General features: G+C 45.9%; 1 protein-coding gene across 1 annotated transcript; it reads right to left on the reverse strand.

Moving 5' to 3' along the window:
* Nucleotides 1–9,951: 9,951 nt before the first annotated feature.
* LOC133901968 (3-ketoacyl-CoA synthase 4-like) lies at nucleotides 9,952–11,612 on the reverse strand. The gene has a single exon (XM_062343525.1). It carries the CDS (start codon nucleotides 11,562–11,564, stop codon nucleotides 10,113–10,115), a length of 1,452 nt encoding a protein of 483 aa, XP_062199509.1. The 5' UTR covers nucleotides 11,565–11,612; the 3' UTR covers nucleotides 9,952–10,112.
* Between the last annotated feature and the right edge of the window lie 4,140 nt (nucleotides 11,613–15,752).

Genomic DNA, 15,752 nt, shown 5'->3' on the forward strand with positions numbered 1-15,752 from the left:
CCTGAGTCCTGACTCCTGAGAATAACAGAGTATGGATGGCACGAGTCATCTCACGTGAAAAAGAAAATCTGAAAATTTAATTTGGCCGCGCTGTTTTTTTGGAGTAGCTAGAAACTAATGCAATGAAACCTGCACAGAGTATAACCAAGCATATTCTTACTGCCTCTTCAGGGGAAGAAGATACCCATACCTGCAAAGTGACTACTCCGAAAAAGAGCTAATTAGGCTTGATGCCTTTGGCTGAAGCAAGGTGCTCCTTTTATAGGCATACCTCGTGTAGTAAGTTCGCTGAAGAGTATCCCCTAATACTTGGCTTAGTAATTACGAGACTTTACTAGGAAAAGTTCACGAGAATCTGCATGAATCTTCAGAGAAGAACGAGTCCGGTTCCAGCACTAGAAATGCGGCCCTCTCTGGTAGAAAGTTCAGTGACAATTGCCCGCCAATAGCTTAACTGAACCCCTGTCCTGCATTGCACGCCCTGCACAGAAGACAGACAGAGTCTTAGACGTCCAAGCAAGCTTAAGCACTACATGTTTAGTAAACTGTAGGCTAAATGCTACTACTTAATTCCATCATTTAAAAATCAAAGATATGGGTACAGTGGACTTCTGAGAATGTTTCGGGTATCTTCTGAGAATGACGCGCAAAGAAAGAACATTGCGTACAGCGGGTGTCGCTTCTGTTGTAACGAAAAGTCTAGTCTTTCTTGGTTGAAATATTCAGCGTCTGTTTCTTTCAATAAAATCGACCATGTATGGTGATCAGGTTTTCCTCAACCATACACAACGATAGGAACGGCACTGAAGACGAAGAAGAACTACTGTTTCAGTTTTCTTCCGGGGACGGCGGCGATCGAGAGAACAACCTCAACCGGACACCGGTGAAGAGCTAGCACTTCTCCGAGAAGGTACGGGCTATTAGGAGGCATTATCACCTGTCGCGAGGCCGCATACTTGTATTTATATGGGCTGTCCAGCAGGATATACAGATGAATTACAACTCAAACAGGCTGATTCGGTCGCTTGATTTGAGTCCGGTTCTATCTACAAGTTCTATCCCTAACAGAAGTTCAACCGGCGCATAGACACAAGACCGAATCCACCTGAACCAACTCTTATCTCTAACATCCCCCTCAATCATAACGTCTATGTTAAGATTATGTCTAAATGCTTCTAAACCTTGAGCTGATAATGGTTTGCTAAATCAATCAGCAACTGATCTTTTATTGGTACAAGCTGCATATCTAATAATTTCTGTGGAACACGGTCTCAAACAAAGTGTTAGTCTAACTTAATATGTGAAAGGACAATAATGTCACTTAGAGTGGAAGTGAATAGACGTATTCTGAAAATTTTACAAACTAAATACAGCGGATTAGCAATATGTGACAGTCCGTAGATTTTTCCGGAGTCTCCGTAGAAATCTACGGATACTTCAGAGATTTCAGGAAAAACTCAAGAGATGCCTATGCAATACAACGTAAATCAAATCTATGAATTGCCTAGCATCAGTGGATGTATTCCAACCTATTTTACCAAGTACTTGCATCTCAAAGTTCACAAGAAAATAGATTAAGTAATATGCATAAATATTGAGCAAGAACTCAAAATCAAGGAAATAAGAGAGGAGACATGTGATTTGTTTTCCAAAGTTTGGACACCTCCTCAAGAGATTTCTACGTCTCCATTAAGGGGCTCGATCATACTTGAACCGGGTCTCTCTCAACTATTTTTCTCTCCAAGCTCGATCACACTTGAACTTGCCTTTCACTCTTGATTTCTTCCATTGCGAAGATGAAATTGAAGCCTTCACAAATTTTTCATGGCACACCACAACCTTGTGTGCTCACCGGCGATGCCTAGTCGTCTAGGGGATTGAATCCCCAAGAGTAACAAATGCTTGGCAAACTTCTTGCCGATGAACTCGAGTGCTCAAGAGTGGAATTTAGCTCACTTGCACTCAATCTCTCAACTCAATTCACGTTTCTTCTCAAATCTCACACTAAAATAGAATGGGGAGAGCACACATTGGCACAGGTAGTCGCGTAAGTCGGAGGGTTGGCCACCCCGACTTGGTGGTGGCCCATAGGTACTCCCCGTGGGTGGGGGAGCACGGGACCTATGGCGACCGCAACCCTCACCGAACCTCATGACAGGCGCGGTGCATGTCAACGTGCTCTGGCGCCGGGCGGTCTCGACTAGGAGGGCGAGATCACGTAGCCATGGTGTTGCCGGCGAGCCTTCCGGTATGGGCACTGGCGGGTGGCTAAGGAGAACTCATAGGGTCTGGAGGTTCTGTGCTGGCGTCATGGTCTCGTAGTCGAGACACTGGGCGTGGAGCGGTGATAGGTTGCGAGATGGGGAGCCCCTAGTGTTGGGGCGGCATGATGGCCTAGGTGAAGATGCCACCGTAGAAAACGTCATGTGCAGGGGCTCCTCGGGACGGTGCTGGGAATGCTAGGGCTGTCTTGAAGCTCCTGCCTGTCCGGCGTCAGGCCAGTTTCCCTCTAGGAGAAAAGCCGGGGGTTCGCCGCCGGTGTTTGAGGCGTGGGGCCCTCCAGCACTTTCTGCGGAATGGGCCGCCATGCATACCTCGCGTTGGGTCTCAGAGCTCCCTGATTCCGGTTTAGTGTCCCATGCCTGGAGTACACCTGGTTAGTCTGGATGGTACCCCATGACAAATACGTCGCGACGGCCAGGGTCCTCGGGACGGGACTCAGCGGTTGCCGTGGATTCAGCCATGGGTAGCCTGATCAAGTTTTCTCAAATTTGTTGAAACAACAAAAATGCGCCCCCCTACCTGAAGCGCCAAATGTTGAAAGTAAATCCTTGACAGTGATTCTGGGATGTGTTGGACAGTGGGTGCGTGAACGGTGTTTCAGGGACTTGGTGTGTCTGTGTGTAAATGATGGATTCGGGGACACAAGGGATTATACAAGTTCGAATCTACTGGAGGATAACAACCCTACATCCTGTGTTTGTGTTATAGTAGATCTTACTTGGTTACAGACGGTGTGTTAGCAGTTTGCCAGAATTGATCTATCTTAGTTATAAACAGGGTCTTCATTCCTTTATATAGCAGAGAGAATAAGAACTTACAAACGGGTCCTACATAGATGACCTCTGCTCATTCTAATATCTAACTCAACTTATCATTACGGAGTACTGGGCATGCCAACTTGCTCTGACGGTATTGTATATCGTGCTACCATGCGCCGTCTTTGCTTAGCCCGTAGAGCCTTATCTTGTTGTATTTAATGCAATGGGACGGAACGATGCCCTTCTGCACCATCCCCGTCTGCTTGCCTCTCCACGCCGTCCCCGTCCACTTGCCTCTGCGCCGTTCCCGTCCACTTGCCCTCTGCGTCGTTCCCGTCCACTTGCCTCTCTGCGCCATCTCCGTCCACTTGCCCTGCCAGATGGCTGACAACATTCCATCTATCGTGAGGCGCTGTGCCGGCCTGTAGAGTCTCATTCCGTAGCCTTTAATGCTACGGGATGGGACAACGTCCCCCTGCACCACCCACGACCTTATCCGTCGGGGCCGATGCCTGGTGAAGAGAAGCGTTCGGACGAGTGTCCAATCCAGTCCCACGACCAGGGGGCTAGTTGTGGGTTTGTGTGAAGTCGTAGCGAGATTGGTCGCTGGAGGTCTTGCACTGGTCGGGGTAGCTCATCAACCGATGAGCGTTTTTAGGAGATGTTCCCTAGCTGTTTGCACCATTCGTAGGACCTGTTAGCCAGGGTACCCTTTTACTTGATACACCGACATTTATCTTCTGTTTAGGCTGTATAGTTTTAATGAAAAATCTTATACAAAATATTTTAAGCCATACTAACAAAAAAAGTTCTTAAAAATACGATTAGCCAAAGAACTATCTGTTGGCTGTTTCAATGCTATCAGGCAGTTTTGCAACGTTTTGCAACAAAGCTAAAGTGAGATATCATCATTGCCCCTTCATGGAAAAAGTATTTTTTTTTTAAGTAAGAGATCAACATGGGAAAACTTGAATACAGAAATATATTTTTGCAGAATGTACATAAGTTTCACTAATGCTAACTATAGAAAATGAGCCTCTATGTTATTGCGAAACATTTGGAGATTGTTAGATTGAGATGCTTCTCAAGTTCCCTAAGTTTCAAACTGCACTGTGGATACAGCATCACAGAGTCACAATATGACTGGGCATTCCAGAGCACCTTACCACACTCTGCGAGCCCTAGCGTAAAGTCACAACGCCCTAATTTGCTCTTCTTTTATTGGACACGGTCAATCGTACGTGTCCAATTTTAGCCCGAGAAACTTGATCATCTTTTTAATAAGATTCTTATTTGCCTAAAATGAATCTGTTATGTCCAAATATATACCCAATGAGTTCAGTAAAGATTACGGAAGCTAATGGGTTTCCCTGGTTGTGAGGCAAAAAGTCCATTTGTTAATTTAATTCCATTCTGAAACATCCGTGCTCATGTTGGCATCTTTCCGTCACTGTTCCAAGAAAAAACTGTAGAATACCTGCACAAATCTGCTAGAGGTGTGTTGCTACTGAAATATATTATCAGTAAATATCTTGATATTTGAGGGGAGTTCTTGAATTTTATCCATATAATGCAACTGCACAATTTTATTCCCTTCTTATTATGCAGAGACGAGTGTATACTATATTTGCGCACTCATATTTAGTCTATCTACATTCATGTCAAGATTATTATCTTATTGACCTAGCAACACTATAAACTAATTGGATAGTTTTGTACTTAAGACCACATTCTGCACAAACCACAGATTTTTCATATCCCAACGGAATCCATATCCATCTGGTAATATGGTCCTAAGCTCATGTTTATCTAAAATACATGATGGGATCGATGGTACTTACGATTAACTCATGTTTATCTAAAATTAAATTGTGAATAGTTGCTTCAGTTCAGTGCCAGCAGGACTCTAGCAGGACCAGAATATAATTGTTTTATTAGCAGGAGCTAAATGATTCTCTCATGCTGACCTGAAACAAGGCAAATATGTATCAAAATTTCTACTTGACTCGTATTTTTTTCCCTTCACAACGAAGCAAAATATGAAATAATAACCTTGAAACAGGAGTAATATAGCTCATGTTGCTAGTAACCTTCTGATGATTTGGTGTATTGAATTGACCGTTGATGCCTGATCCTCAGAACTTCTTGCCATTTAGTGTTTGGCTGTCTGGGACTCTGTAAGATTACGAGTATGGCTGTCTGGTTGGATCCAACGGCATCAGGGAGCTTGGTGGTCTTTCCTGACATGCTATTGGACATGCGGTCAATTGCTTATACTCAAGTTCAGAATCATTGGATTCAATTTTTTAGTACTATCGAATGCATGGAGAGACTCAGTTGCCTAACTTGCAGGATATATATATATACATATACATATACATACACATATATGTATACATGTATATATGTATATATACATGTATATATGTATATATACATGTATATATATATATATATACACACACACGGTTATGATCACCGCGGATTTCACCACCGTTAGTATATAATATTATATTGATTTGTAAAACCACCTTTTTCATTCTCATTGTTTTTATCTCCGTGCTATTTTTGAGTAGTTCTGCTCTCAAAACAAATTTTGAAATATAACTGATGGTGCTCCAACGGAGCCCACATTTGCATATTCAGCAGTGTATAGTTCACACAGTGGTGGATCCACAGTAGTGCGCCCCCTTCAATTATTACTAGTATGAAGGAGGAAGAGGAAAAAGAGAAGTAAAAAAGAAAGAGCGAATCTATCTAATTAACTCCAGATCTGCTACCGAGTTGTAATTGGATGAGATTAGGATTAGGGTTGTAGTTGAACTCTTAATTTCAGGTCTTTAAAAAGAAAGCACCACCGTTGTATCTAAGGGGAAAAAAAACTGAAACAGTTAGGGAGAAGCATCCGTAGTCATGCACTGAGGATGTAGACAACTTGATCGAATCTCGTTAAAAAACATCGTGTCTTGTGTGTTGATTTTGTGCTTGACTTGATGATTCTGGTGATGCTTCCGCTAAAATCCTAACCGCATATTCAGCATTGTATAGTTCACACAGTAGCGGATCCACAATGCACTCCTTCAATTTTTAGGTACGAAGGAGGAAGAATAAAAGGAGAAGTAATAACTCTAGATCCGCTACTGAGTCCACGGTCGGAACAGCTGTGTATCAAAGACCAATGAGCTCGCCATGCATTGGGGGCGCGCCATTTTTCTAGTGAACACCGAACCGGAGCAAGGTCGTTAAGCTTATACCGATAGCATTTTCCTACGATCGACTGGTACGGGTAGGCAGTACTTCATAACTCTTCACAACGTGCAATGTCTTCCCCGGCCCCATCAGATCCATGGCAGCCGACGTTAAGCGCACCTACCGCACATTTACTAGCTGCTGCTACTGCTGCTGCACAAGCTAGCTCTGCACATCACACTTATTCGCGACCTAACTCTTGCTCATGACAAGAGGCAGGATTTTAAGAACGGGTATTCAAAGTTTATGATCCCCTCTTGGAAGTGAGTTATGATAGCATCATCATCCACTTGTTTAAAAAAAATCACATTCAAGGAATGTAACCATACAATTAGTCAAGTATTGCTCTCTCATTTTGTTTCTTAGTTCATTTTTTATATAATTCATTTAAGAAAAAAACTCTGTCAACACTAGCAAGTAGCAACAATTTGATAAACTTGTAAACTAGGCGAGCACCGTGCGCGAAGCCGAGACGTCCAGTCAGATTGGAGTGGCCGGTGGCAGTGCATCAGCCTTAATTACCTGCGTGTTAAGGGTAGAGGCCCACTAAGCCCAAGTGGAAAGGTCATGCATCGTTCGTTGGGCCTACACCGTATTGTTGACATGTTGGCCCAATCAGTCTAAACATGGTCAGTCGTCCTATTGACATGTTCTGCTGTAGCTGAGCAGTTCGCTGATTGATTGGGTATGTAGAGCTTTTAGTTTTGAGATTCATACAGAATTTAAAATTTATAAGATAAAATAAAATGAATAAATTATCTAATTTTAATTTACAATAAAAATAAAATACTTAAATCAAAGATCAATGTACGATGCTATTTTAGCATATATTTGCATCCATATACGTGTTCATATACATAAAATTAAGAAAGAAAAGAAAAAAAAAGAGGACCAGGGCGGCCCGGTGGCCGTTTTCCTTCTTCCCCTAACGCGCGGCCCGGTCAGGCCAACCCAGCCCACCTGCCCCTCCCCTTATCCACTTGGGCGAGCCAAGGGAGGGGGCGTTGTTCCTCTTCCTCCCTCCCTCGCGCCGCCTCTCTCTCTGGCGCCGCGCCCCTCTCTCTCCCGCGCCGCCACCAGCCCCACCTCTTCCACGCGCCCGAGCACACCGCCACCTGGCTACGCCGCCTCTCGTGCACCGCCCACGCCGCACCACCTGAGTCCCCTCTCATCTTTATCTCTTCCCAAACCGAGCCGTCCCGATCGGAATCCAAACCAACTCCACCTCTATCTCTTCCCCGACTTCAAATCGGTTGGGAGGCTTGATTTGCAGAAAGGCAGATGCAAAATCCAGTCCGGGCTCGAGCGTATTCCCTTCGAGGGAACCCCGGTCGCTCCTATAAAAGGAGGAGGGAGGGAGTGCCCGGGAGGAGGGGGGAGAGCTTTGGGGGAGAAAAACGCATGAGCTTTGCCACACTGTGCCATCGCCCTTCGCCGCTGCTGGGCGACGCCCTTGCTCTGGCTATGCGTTGTCGCTCCTGTTGCGCTGCCCATGGCCTAGCCACCCCGTACCGAGGAAGAAAGGCCGATCCCTTGCTACTGCCCCAACGTTGACCGGAATGTGCTGTCAATCCGTCCCCGCCGCCGCCATGACGTCGACTCAAGGTGATCCCTGGCAATGTTTGCCCCTTCTGCTCCTCTTCGGTGCTCTGTGATGGCCCGGCCTTCGTGCTGTCGTGCTCGCCGTGGGCCGGTGATGACAAAACTGAGGCCCCGGTTACTCCGTCTGTCCTGTGTGCGTGCCATCGTGCCGCCTTGTGCTTTCTGTGATGATGTCGTGCCCGTGGCCAGTGATGAAAAAAACTGAGGCCCGGCCGATATAATTCGCCTTGTGTGACCGGCCTTTGTGCCGTGGACGTTCGAGCTTAGGCTACGTTGCCGTAAGAAACTCCGGGTTCTAGACATGCGCTGTTGAAGTCTTGTACTCCGGCTACGCGCTAGTGAATTCCGGGCTCTGGTTGCGTGTCATGATAGCCTTGATGTCTCTCTGTCTGTGCGTGCCATCGTGCCGCCTGTGCGCCGTTGTGCCTCACTGATGGCCCGGCCACTATAACTCGCTCATCGATCACCGTTGTGCCTATGTGCTAGGCCGGCTTTGCTGTTGTCTGAGCATCCTACTCTCCTGTGATGCTTTTGGCAATGGTGATTTCTTTGACTGTTGTTTGAACATAGCTTGCTGATGCTCGTATTGGTGGCTAATGTTTTTTGTTAGCTCTTTGTCTGTTGTTCCGCTGATGGAGTTGCGGCTGTGGCTTGGTTTGAGTCTGTTGTCTACCCTATCCTATTGCCATCATTCGTATCACTATGGCTAATGATCATCTAGTAGTGCTATGCTGTGAGGGTGACTGTAGCTTGGCTTGATTCTGATGCTACTCTGCCCTCTTGTTGATCTCAATTATGCTATTTGTTTCTTGTTGAAGTTCAGTGGTATCTCTGTATTATCAGATGAGATGAGATTGGCATGAAAGCTTCAGTTCTTGGGTTATCCCTACTGATGGTACTGAAAGTTATGCAGTGTTAATAGCCAGTGATCTATATCCATGCTATCATATGAGGTTGTGATCATGATATTATGATATTTTATTATGTTGCAGAGGCTTGTTGTTGCTTGCCCTTATATCATAAGTGATCTCCCTTTCGCCTTTGTGGCTTTGCCTTTGTGGCATAGTGCCTATATGGCCATTAGGTAACACCTATCACAAAATAATACATACTTATGTGGCTGGAGCCTGTGTGGCCCACAAGTGATCACCCCGCCTTTGTGGCTTTGCTTGTGTGGCGCCAGTTGCTTGTTGCCTTCGGTGGCTGATGAGGACAAGTCCGAGGCTCAAAGAGTGAGTTAGTGAGTCAAGCACAACGTCGGAGCTCCCGATTGTGGCCTCGCCGCTGCTTCCAGTAGAAGCTACGCGTTGTGCCGCACTCCTAGCTCACCTCTTCACACACATACACAATTATGAGGCCTATGTGACCAATGATGACCTGAGATATATAAACAGTCCAAAAAGCTCATGCTAGACTGTGATCTTGTTCTTTATTGTTTTTTATTCCTAACGTTTACTTTGCTTGGTCTTTGTTGCGTGTGACTACAGCCTTGCAGACTCGGCGACGACCTCGGTATGACGACCGCCAGCGCACTTAATCGGAGGTAGCTCGAAGACGGGCGTAATTAACCGGAGAGCCTCACAAGGCCACGGGAACCAAGACAAAGCAATCGCCAGATCATGAAGATAGTCAGATAGCGTGTGTGTTGTGGAGTAAAAATGTATATGAGAGAAGCTACACTTTATGATTTCGATATGAATGAATAAAGTTACATATTTTGATTATTACATTCTCCTATCTTTCGTATACTCTGTATACTGATACGCCTGCAATATCACATACATACAAAGCTACAACACAAATTCGAACGCGAGACGTTTCGAATCCGCAAAACAATCAACATTTTTCCATAGCTCTAATTCTAAAAATTTCTAAAGTTAGGGATAACCAGTAAGAATTTTTGAAGCAAAAGCTCCGCCAACCATACCAAACATACTACCCTGTTCGAGCCAAGCCGCGAAGCACAAGAGTAGGTATGCACATCCAGACGAGCCAGCTATAGCTAGATCATGTCTCCCCAATCCTTGTAATTTTGACCAGAAACTTGGAGTAAGTAGTATACCACAGAACAAGTAATTTTTTATGGGAAAATATATCACTACTTAGTACACACTTGATCGATCATGTAACTGGAACAACACTTGGTACTTCTCACAAATAAAACAGCACTTGATGGAATTGGAAGTTTGGGCGACGTGATCCGCGTTCTTTTGCGCGCGCTTACGTTTCTGTGACGGGGTACTTGTGGATGCAGTCCGCCCACGGCCCCAGCGCGCCCTCCCCGTCGTGCCCGTCGGCGTCGACGCGCTCCCACACCAGGCTGTTCGCCTTCAGGCCGCTGCCGATGCCGAGCTGCCACACCGTGTTGCCCGCGCGGACTCGCCCTTTGGCCTCCAGGTACGCGAGCTGGTACCACAGCGACGCCGCCGACTGGTTGCCGAACCGGTGGAACGTCATCAGCGCCGCCTCCATCTCTCGCTCCCCCAGCCCGAGCCCCTGCCCCAGGCGCCAGATCATCGGCCTGCCCGAGGACGGGAGGCAGAAGTGGTCCGCGGCCACGCGGAAGTCGGGCAGCGGCACGGCGGGGCTGCTGCCGGCGAGCTTGTCCCGGCGTTGGCGCGCGGAGAGGAGCAGCGCGGCCACGTAGCGCAGCTTCGCGCGCCAGGGGAGGATGGACAGGCTGAGTGTCACGAGGTGCGCGCGCAGCAGCTCGCTGACCATGCGCCCGACGCCCTGGCCCAGGGTGAAGCCGGTGATTCCCTCGTTGTCCTCGTCGCGGTAACCCGAGCGGTAGCTGCGGTCGTTGGCTATCTGGTTCGTGCGCGTCAGGCTGACGAGCCGGTACTTGATTGGGACCGTTGCTGCGGCGCCGCGCTTGTTCGTGACGAGCGCGGCGGAGCAGCCGGTGCGGAAATAGCAGTTGAGGAGCAGCTTGCCCTGGTCCTTGCCGCTGTACCAGCCGACAGTGACAATCTCGGCGCTGACGACGACCGCGTAGGACATGGTGGCGTGCGTCCGGAGGAGGTTCCTCGCGACGTCCACGCCGATGACCCCCGCGGCGCAGCCCATGCCGGAGAGGTTGAAGGTCTTGACGTCTTCGCGCATCCGATACCTGTTTGCGATGATGGCGGCGAGCGACGGGGCCGGGCAGAAGCCGCTGCAGTTGACGACGAGCGCCCCGACGGCGGACGGCGGCACGCCGGTCCTGGCGAAGAGGTCGTCGAGCGTGGGGAAGAAGAGCATGCGCGCCTCCTGGACGGCGTCGGTGTGAGTGGCCGCCGGCGGGATGTAGTGCAGCGAGGGCGGGAAGTAGGTCTCGTTGCCCATGCCGCTGCCCTCGATGACCTTGGTCATGAAGTCGACGCTGCCGTCGTCGAAGCAGCCGATGAGACTGAGGTGCTCGAGCAGCCCCGCCACCGGGATGCGCAGCCGGCGGGGCGGCTTCAGGCACGAGAAGTCTACCAGCCCGATGTCCTCGGCCGCAGCGCGGAGCCGGAAGCGGAGGAGAAGCAGCATTGCTGCCGCAGGGACAAGGAAGAGCGCCGCGTGGCGCTGAAAGGCGAAGACGTAGAGCTCGGCGATAAGGCAGAGGAGCAGGGTGGCGACGCCGATGAGGCCCTGAAGCTCGGCGAGGAGGTGGTCTCGGTGAGCTATGTCCATGTCCATGGTCATGCCGTTGCTGCAGGCGATGTGCCTGTGCGCGGTGTCAGTGTGCACCCCAGACGATGTGGAGGTGAGGTTTTATAGAGGCTTTTCGACGACCAGTGCATCAAATGCTTGGGGTTAGTACATAAAATATTTTTTTGAATGATCCAGTGCATCATAACTCACGCACATCAGACCAGTGGAAATCGTTCAGTTGGCAGGTAGAGCAGTATCGTTTTGTGTGGGGTTAGACATAGCTTTAAGTGATCATAGATCAGATCTAGCTCGTCTAAACATTGCAAGAATGGGATCGTTTGAGGTGTGCCAAGGACCGGTTCTGGCCAAGGACCGTTGCTGACCCTGATGTGCTGCTTCAGTGAATGCCTGAATGGCCATCGTATCTGCAAATCAAACATGGGCCTGCCAACAAATTTCTCAAGAAAAAGTCCCCCATCACCAACGAACGACAAAGTACGACCTGCTGAAGTTGTGATGAGATTAGAAGGCTTGTGATCATCAACCACATTTGATCTCCTTCCATGCCATCTATCAAAGGAAAAGGTACATTTTATCTTCCTCCAGTCGATTTTTCTTCCTCAATCATAAAACTAGATATACTTTATCAACTATCCGATACCATACAAACCACACCCTCCGGTGGTTTCGGATGAAGTGGCAGTAGGCCCCACATGTCAGCCTCTCTCTTGTCTTCTTCTACCTCTCTTCTACTCTCGAGCTGCATCACTTGAGTACAACACAACGCAACGCAGCTGCGTTGATTCAACTATGACCCCCTCCCACCTCCAACCCTCCACATGCTTCCCAACTAGCTACTTAGCCATTAAGCTTTCTTGTGCGTCGTCGTTGTTGTTGCTTGGGTGGTCTTTTTTCCAGAGCAAGCGGTTCTCCACTGCTATCTCTCCACGGTTTGGAGATTGGAAGGAGGGTTATTCGGATTCGGGCGCCGCAACTTCGATTCCAGTGTCAAAATCCAATCTTTCCCAATCTCCCTGTTACGGTCCCTCGTTTTCTTGCTTGATTTGAGATGAGATTCTAGAGCTGGTGTGAGGAGAAAAGTCATTAGAGATGTGGAAGGAAACCAAGCCGATGCTAAAATCCTGCGATGGTGGTGTGGGCATCGGCACCGACAGGGTGGGGGACAAGGAGTCTAACTACTTCCCTGATTCCCTCCCGCCCACGCAAGGACTGGTCCATGGGCCTCCTCAAGCTCATCACTGCCATGGTGTAAAGATGGTGATGATCTACAGAGGGTGAATTAGGATCATTTAAATAAAAGCTTAATTTAATAAGATAAATCTATCTTAATTTCTGCTAAATATGCTCTAATTTTATCTAGTGTTTCTACTCCACCGTAACAAATTTTTGCACCATAAGAACTAATGCTACTAACTACACATGGCAATTCTATGAAAAATAAATGCAAAATAGTAAGAGCAAGAAATAAGCACGAAAAATAAAGGTAGAGAGAACGCAAACTCGATGCGACAATTTTTTTTCTTGTGGTATCGATGAGTTTCCGCTCATTCTTAGTTCATGTTAGAGCCCCTCGCAAGGACCAAGCTTCCTGGTTGGCTAACTTCGCGGATAGCCATTAGAGCTCCCCACACGCTGGTGGGTCTCCTACTAGGCCTCTCTCGGACGCTCACTACCATCTTCAGTATGATAGTGCTTTGCCACTCCAACACGGTACACTCCAGCCGCTCACAAAGCTTGCGGCCACTCCACAACCTCCTCAAAGGGTCTCGCAAGACACAAACACCGCAAGCTGTCTAGGTTCAAGCAAGCACCAACAATAACAAGTATGCATCACTGACTTAACTTGACTCTAGATTATTCATCTAGCTCGATGCATACTAGGTCTAAACTAGCACTAATCAAATTCTTAATCTTATGTTAATTGTTGTGATCTTCAATATTATCAACTTTGTTGCTAAGGAACTTCAAATGTGTGTGTAAATCTTCCCTTGAGCTCCAACAACCTCAAATGGCCCGATAAAGTGGTATTTATAGAGTCAACCCCAAAAACTAGCATTGGAAAGGAGAAATTAGCCATTTGAAACTGAACTCTTCTCGCCGGAATATCCGTTGGTAGCATCGAAATATCAGTTGTGTGTAGCACTCCAAAAATTGGCTCTCTAGAAACCATTTCCAGTGAAAGCATCCGCTGAACATTGGAACATCCGATGTGAGCATTGGAATTTTCGATGAGTATAATTTTAGAATCTTACACTCAGTATTTCAGAAATAACTCTTTGCTCTCGACTTCAATTTTGGTAATTTTGGATTCTATGAAAAGATTATTAAGTGTTTTACAACTTTTGTACTGACCATGTGAGCTGAAAAACAATTTTTGATCACCGGAGTATCTGTTGAAGCATCTGATGAGTATAACTTAAGAACCATCCGTATTTTTGCCACAACTCTTTGCTCCGGACTCTGATTTTGGTGATCCTCTTCGACTCTATAGAAAGTTTATTAAGTGTTCTACAACTTTTGTATTGACCATTTTGAGCTGAAATTTTTTTTTATCACCGGAATATCCGTTGAAGCTTATGGTGAATACAAACCAACAGGGACATGCCCAATTTAATTCAAACTATATCCCGATTTCAATAGCTTTTTTCTTTAATATTTTGGGTTTTTCTCTAGGTCTATCGAAACTAGATAACCCTAGTGTGCATCACCACTAGACTATTAATCTAAAAACACTCGATCAATTTACTAAACCCAAACCCCTCTTTATAATAGGACCAAAAGGAACAAACAAATCTACACAAGTGTTGCTCCATTATCACTTGTCTAGGCAATAGTCCTTATATCTTCATGAAGCTCTTCTTTAACCTTGATGCTAACTCCTATGAGGTGTTTGGAACTCTAAAATCATCTTCTTTATCTTTGAGACTAAACCTTTACAAACTAGCAAATTTTATTAGTCTCATCGATCATGTTGACATTAATCATTAAAACATATTAACCATGAGAGGACGGTAGGCATCTAGTTTTGTAATTTTTTTCACAAGAAATCTATTTATTTAACCTTTTAATCGAAAAAATATATAAATAAAAAAGCTCGGAAACAAACTGGTACCTAAGTGGCTAATCCATGATCCATCCAACTTGCTTTGGCGGCCTGGACTGGATATTAGCGAATTTTATCAATTTTTTAGAAATTTATTTGAGGCCCTAACAATTGCTAGAAGTTATAAAAGTAGTCTTTTTTAGAGAATTTTAGTTTAAATTCTACAAAGAATTTTTGGATTAATTCAATTAAAATAGGTTGCACATAAATTATGAAACACGTACAAAAAATTTTAGAATTTTTGGAGCAACAAAACATCACTGTTTTAAATAGAGAATGTATGAGTGTAAATTGAACTTTAAAGTATTGTTCACCGAGATTTACTGTTTACGTACTGTAGCTTACCGCCCCTTTAGATGGTTGTAACCTACCCGCCCTATAAAAAGGCGGTAAGAGTCTGTAGGACTGCTTACCGTACTCTCAGTGGGCGGTAATGACCTAACCGTCTCATGAGAGGGCGGTAGGTGTCTAGTTTTATAATTTTTTTTCACGATAAACCTATTTATTTAAATTTTTAATTGAAAAATATAAAAAAAAACTCTTTGTTTCCTTGGCACCGGCCAGCTTGCTTCAGGCCCAATTTTATTTAGAACAGCCCAATTAAGGCTACTATGTCCTCTCAAAAGAAAAAAAGACCACTATGTAAATGATACACAAATCTATAATCACTCCACGACTTGTCAGCATCATCGACGAAAACTATCGTTGCCCTCTCTTGTACAATGATAATGTAGACTAGCTATCTACTTCAATTCGTTTACAAAAAAGGAAAATTTGTTACCATCTCTTGTGTACATCAGTAAGCTATGAAAAATTGCCCTCCAACTTTGCAGGGAATGAGTGAAACCATTTTGTGATCTTAGCAGATAACATATGGCATGCAATGTGCGAGAAGACTACTCCAGTGCTGCAGTATAATTCTTCCGAGTTGCGTCACTTCGAAAAAAAAAAATTCCTCCCAGTTGCATATCTTTGTGTACCTAGTACCAATGAGCAGCCCTGCCTAGTGGCTTACTCGATATATTGTACAGCATGAACTTGATAAACCAGGAAGATTGTATTACATATCTGTCGACCTAGGTCCTCACATCAGACCCATCAAATTTCGGTAAATC

The sequence above is a fragment of the Phragmites australis genome, chromosome 20, assembly GCF_958298935.1.
Source record: "Phragmites australis chromosome 20, lpPhrAust1.1, whole genome shotgun sequence".
NCBI lineage: Eukaryota > Viridiplantae > Streptophyta > Magnoliopsida > Poales > Poaceae > Phragmites > Phragmites australis.